The sequence below is a fragment of the Hyla sarda genome, chromosome 4 (genome assembly GCF_029499605.1).
Source record: "Hyla sarda isolate aHylSar1 chromosome 4, aHylSar1.hap1, whole genome shotgun sequence".
NCBI lineage: Eukaryota > Metazoa > Chordata > Amphibia > Anura > Hylidae > Hyla > Hyla sarda.
In genome coordinates, this window is record NC_079192.1 from 401,292,553 (window position 1) to 401,298,552 (window position 6,000).

A 6,000-nucleotide genomic window follows, 5' to 3' on the forward strand; every position below is an offset into this window, starting at 1 on the left:
AAAACCGTACGGAACTGTATAGAAAACTGTATGCATTGACTTAATATTGTAAACCGTATGTCAAACGCATCATCCGGTTTAGTCCGTTTTGCATCTCATATGGTTTTGTCCAGTTTTTTTTTCCCCGTACCCAAAACTGTAGTCTACCACGTTTTTTGGTCCGGGTGAAAAACTGTATTAAACCGTATACGTTTTTTTTTAACATGGGAGTCAATGGGAACCATACAGATCTGTATGTGCATCCGGTTCCATCCGGTTTTCACCATATGGTTTTTGACTTTGCACAGTTTTACTTTCTTGGAATTTCAATCAAATAAGTGAAACTTTATAAAAAAAAATGGAGGGAAAAGTTAAAAACGTACACTTTTTTTTCTTAAAAAACGGTTGTAACCGGACATAATTTTTCAAACCGTATATGGGTTAAAATTTGTACACACATTTTGATACAGTTTAGTCAGGTTTTGAGGAATCCGTTTTTCATCAAAAACCTGATACAGGAACTGTATTGCAAAAACGTGGTATGAATGCAGATTAAAACACTATCAAAACGCGTGTACGAATTTTTATCCGTATACGGTTTGAAAAATAATGTCCGGTTGCATCCGTATTTAAGAAAAAAACGTATATATTTTTAACTTTTCACTTCATTATGAATAAAGTTTCACTTGTTTGATTGAAATTCCAAAGACAAAAACCGGATGGAACCGTACGCACAAAAGGTTCTGTATGGTTCCGATTGACTCCCATGTTTAAAAATAAATAAATAAACGTATACAGTTTAATACGTTTTTTTACCCGGACCAAAAATAGTGGTAGGTCATGGTTTTCTGACCGGAAAAAAAAACAAAAAAAAACGTATGATATGAAAAATGGACACAACCGTATACATTATGGTGCGTACAGTTTTGAATGGGAAGTATATGGGTACGGTTTTCTGAACGGTTGCATATGTTTTTATTTTTTAATGAAACCGTATGCCGAAACCGTACAGCAAAATCGTGGTGTGAACCCACCCTTACCTCTGTGTGGTTTAATTTAAAGGGGTCTTCCAAACAGGACACTCATCACCTATACATAGGAGAGGAGGGGTCTGATCACTGGAGGGCTGAATGTTAAGACCCACACAATGACTAGGACTGGTGTCCCCCTGGTTGGATGAGTATAGAGTGCGCTGCCACCTATTTAGCTTCATAGGCCTGAGGGTGGCCAAGCGCAGCACTCTATCTTCATTAAAGGGGAACTCCAGTACATTACATCTTATCCCCTATCCTTAGGGGATAAGTGTCTGATTGCTGGGACCCCCTGAAATCTTCTGCCCAGCACCCCAGTGTTCTAAAATGGCCCCCTCCATGTATCTCTATGGGAGAGCCAGAGATACAGCACTCCAATAGAGATAGATGTAGCGGCGTGTCGGCCACTGCTTCATGCGGTGGTGGATAGTAATCCGGCACGGAGCAGAGGTCGCTCCATGCATGAGAAGAGCCGAGGCGCCAGGCAGGAGATAGTGGGGGTCCCAGCAGTCTGACACCCCACAATCAGACACCTATCCCCTATCCTGTGTATAGGGAATAAGATGTCATATACCAGAGTTCCCCTCTAATGGTCTATATACACGTACAGGATCCTGCGCAGGATTTTCTGTTGCAGATTCCAATGTAAACTGAATGACTGAACACCGCTTGAAATCCTGCGCATCAAATCTGTGCAGAATACTGTACGTGTGAATAGACCCTAAAGGGGTATTCCAGGGAATAACAATTTTTTTCATACCAACTGGCTCCAGAAAGTTAAACAGATTTGTAAATGACTGCTATTAAAAATTCGTAATCCTACCAGTACTTATCAGCTGCTGAAGTTGAGTTGTTCCTCTCTGTCTGACCACAGTGCTCTCTGCTGACACCTCTGTCTGTCTCAAGAACTGTCCAGAGCAGGAGAGGTTTGCTATGGGGATTTGCTCCAACTCCAGTTCCTGAGACAGACAGAGGTGTCAGCAGAGAGCACTGTGATCAGACAGAAAAGAACAACTCAGCTTCAGCAGCTAAGTACTGGAAGGATTACGATTTTTTTTTTAATAGAAGTCATTTACAAATCTGTTTGAAGCCAGTTGTTTTTCACTGGAATATACCCCTTTTAAGCCTATTTTGTTCTTTAAAATGCAATAGCCTGCATGATGAGGAAGGTCCTTGTAGGTACCAGCGTTCCGACCCCCCCCCCACCAATCCTGCTAATAGGTGATGAATGGTGTCCATGGGGAGTTTGGTGACCACAAGCTGTATAATATGAAGTGATTTTCTGGAGATTTGAAGCCACTAGACCAGTGTTTCCCAACCAGGGTGCCCCTAGCCGTTGCAAAACTACAACTCCCAGCATGTCCGGACAGCCTGGAACTGTAGTTTTGCAACAGCTGGAGACACTAGACTATGCTTGGGTAGAATGTCACTACCAGTACATTACAAGGGGTCGATGGGTGGGGGGGGGGGTAGATCCTTCAGACTCCACACACCAGAGCATTTGGCATCTTTATCGTATAGATCTCTTATACGGTGTCACTTTATTTTCGTTGCCCTATTGGTAAAAAGTCCAGTATGATCCCTCCCATGCCATATATTGGACCACGTTCTACCATACAGTAAATAATAAAATTAAATATATATATATATATATATATATATATATATATATATATATAAATTTATTTTTTTATTGCACCGTATAAGGGGAACAAACGCGCACTCCGCAGACCTGTCATTCACATATACTGTAAGTGGCTTCTTCACAAGTCTTTATGGCAGTGTTTTCTAAACAGGGAGCCTCCAGCTGTTGCAAAACTACAACTCCCAGCACGCCCGGACAGCCAAAGGCTGTCCGGGCATGCTGGGAGTTGTAGTTTTGCAAAGTAAAAACAAAAGGAAAAATAGCCAGCACAACAACCTAATACACAGGTGCCTGCTGCTGTGGCAAATACAAAAGGTACAAAAAAAGAAAGTTGCAACAGCACTCTTGTTCAAAAAATGGAGGCTCTTAGCGCACTTTTTGATCAAAATGTGTCCCCCCATCCACCACGCGGAGGTGGCCTCTGATATGAGGCCACCTCCGCGTGGTGGATGGGGGGACACATTTTGATCAAAAAGTGCGCTAAGAGCCTCCATTTTTTTGACCAAGAGTGCTGTTGCAACTTTCTTTTTTTGTACAAGTTGTAGTTTTGCAACAGCTGGAGGCACACTCTTTGGAAAACACTGGGGAAAAAAAAGCCTTGCAGGACACCAGTGAATGAGTAGTAATATGTCACCAGCCTCCGTGATATTCATAGAAAAATAAAGGGTTGCAGCCGACCATACACATTAGATTAAAGGGGTACTCCAGTGGAAATTTTTTTTTTTTTTTTTAAATCAACTGGTGCCTGAAAGTTAAATAGGTTTGTAAAATACTTCTATTAAAAAATCTTAATCCTTCCAGTACTTATTAGCTGCTGAATACTACAGAGGAAATGTTTTCTTTTTGGAACACAGAGCTCTCTGCTGACATCACGAGCACAGTGCTCTCTGCTGACATCTCTGTCCATTTTAGGAACTGTCCAGAGCTGAATATGTTTTCTATGGGGATTTTCTCCTACTCTGGACAGTTCTTAAAATGGACAGAGATGTCAGCAGAGAGCACTGTGTTCCTAAAAGAAAAAAGAATTTCCTCTGTAGTATTCAGCAGCTTATAAGTACTGGAAGGATTAAGATTTTTTTAATAGAAGTAATTTACAAATCTGTTTAACTTTGTCACCAGTTGATTTAAAAAAAAAAAAAAGTTTTCCACCGGAGTACCCCTTTAAAATTGGCATAACCCCCCAATTTTGACCAGGCTGGGCAACTATCGACACAGCCCCAGATGTCAGGGGTAAGAGGAAGCCGCATCATGACTTTCAACACGTCTGCCACACACAGAAGTGTATGGCAGCGAATCATTCCCTTGTCTCCATTCAGAACACATGCATGCTCTGCTAAATCGAGTGTGCATGTGTATGGAAGGTTTAAAGGGGTATTCCAGGAAAAAACTTTTTTTTATTTTTTTATATCAACTGGCTCCAGAAAGTTACAGATTTGTAAATTACTTCTATAAAAAAAAAAATCTTAATCCTTTCAGTACTTATGAGCTTCTGAAGTTAAGGTTGTTCTTTACTGTCTAAGTGCTCTCTGATGACACCTGTCTCGGGAACCGCCCAGTTTAGAAGAGGTTTGCTATGGGCATTTGCTTCTAAACTGGGCAGTTCCCGAGACACGTGTCATCAGAGAGCACTTAGACAGAAAAGAACAACCTTAACGTCAGAAGCTCATAAGTACTGAAAGGATTAAGATTTTTTTTTAATAGAAGTAATTTACAAATCTGTTTAACTTTCTGGAGCCAGTTGATATATAAAGAAAAGTTTTTTTTCCTGAATAACCCCTTTAAAGCGATTCGTGTATGGCCGAGCAAATACTGATGATTTCTTCTTCCCTAGACATTCAGCAGCCTATGGGGATGTTGCCGCAGAGCTTTGCAAATCTGAACGTCAGCGGAAGCCCAGGCATGATGCCCATCAGACCTCAAGCGAGCCCCGTTATGCCCGGTCCCATGCCAGGAGCCATGGGTATCCCGAACATGATGACTGGCACTATGGGCATGTCAGGAATCCCTCCAGCGATGAACCAGGGGATGATGGGCATGCCCCCTACTATGGGCATGCCTATGGGATTATCCCCCGGAGTAATGCCACCTAAACAAGATGCCTTTGCAAACTTTGCCAACTTCAGCAAATAAAAAAAAAAAAAAAAAAAGCTTTATCCAGCCGATCCCACGCAGAGCTGGCGTATTGAAGGATTTTCAAACCACACACAACGTGAACGAAGGAGAGGAGGGGGGGGGGGGGGGGTGCGGGGCTCGACCCGGAAGCCCCATCCTCCGAAATCGATATCTTTTATAAATGAATAGAAAATTAAAAAAAATGGACTTCCAGCCGAGCTGTTTGTAGAGGAGACTCTGCTCTGTATGAGCGCTATTGCCTTTATGTACCAGACAGGTTTAAGCGGGTACACGGCGTCCGCGATCAGGGTGCGGGACAGGGCGCCTTTAAATATGTTTATCCCCCCCACCTCCTTTCTCTTTTTAGGTTTCAGAATTACCCAGATGTGACTTCATAGATTCACGCACGGTAACTTTCACATTCCGAACTTCATGAATGATATCAGCTCCTCGATTGGGACAGATTATTTTTTCTTAAAATTTTTTTTTTATTTTTATTTTTATTTTATTTTTTTTCTTCATTTTTGTAATGTAACATATATAAGAAATGATCTATTTTTCTCCAAAGTGACTTAGGTTGTTTAGTGATCGCTGCTTCTAAGGAAGTACGTCCTGCAGTGTAGACCCCGTCTGCCTCCCGTAGCCGCCATTACTCACACTATAGGGCAGTGTTTCCCAACCAGGGTGCCTCCAGCTGTTGCAAAACGACAACTCCCAGCATGCCCGGACAGCCTTCGGCTGTCCGGGCATGCTGGGAGTTGTCGTTTTGCAACAGCTGGAGGCACCCTGGTCGGGAAACAGTGCTAAAGGGTATATGATTAGGGGTAGTTGTCCCCCAGTTGATCCAGATCCTATGCATGTAGTAGGCTCAGAGACATTGCATGAATTTGCATTGACCCCCCCCCCCCCCCCAATAATACCTTGCTGCGTTAAAAGGGCACTCTGCTAGAAAAAAAAAATGTGTATATATATAATTTTTTTAATTTTTTCTTTTTAAATCAACTGGTGCCAGAAAGTTAAACAGATTTGTAAATGACTTCTATTTAAAAAATCTTAATCCTTCCAGTACTTACCAGCTGCTGTATGCTCCACAGGAAGTTCTTTTCTTTTTGCATTTCCTTTCTGTCTGACCACAGTGCTCTCTGCTGACACCTCTGTCCATGTCAGGAACTGTCCAGATTAGGAGTAAATCCCCATAGCAAACCAATCCTGCTCTGGACAGTTCCTGATATG

The 6,000-nt window shown here is 42.1% G+C and overlaps 1 protein-coding gene across 1 annotated transcript in view; it reads left to right on the forward strand.

The window, feature by feature from the left end:
- Nucleotides 1-5,462, forward strand: part of CLINT1 (clathrin interactor 1) — a 107,877-nt gene extending 102,415 nt beyond the window's left edge. Inside the window, exon 12 of the mRNA XM_056517350.1 lies at nucleotides 4,487-5,462. Within this exon, the coding sequence (XP_056373325.1) occupies nucleotides 4,487-4,785 (299 nt within the window). The 3' untranslated portion in view covers nucleotides 4,786-5,462. The remainder of the gene's footprint in view (nucleotides 1-4,486) is intronic.
- The last annotated feature ends 538 nt before the right edge of the window (nucleotides 5,463-6,000 follow it).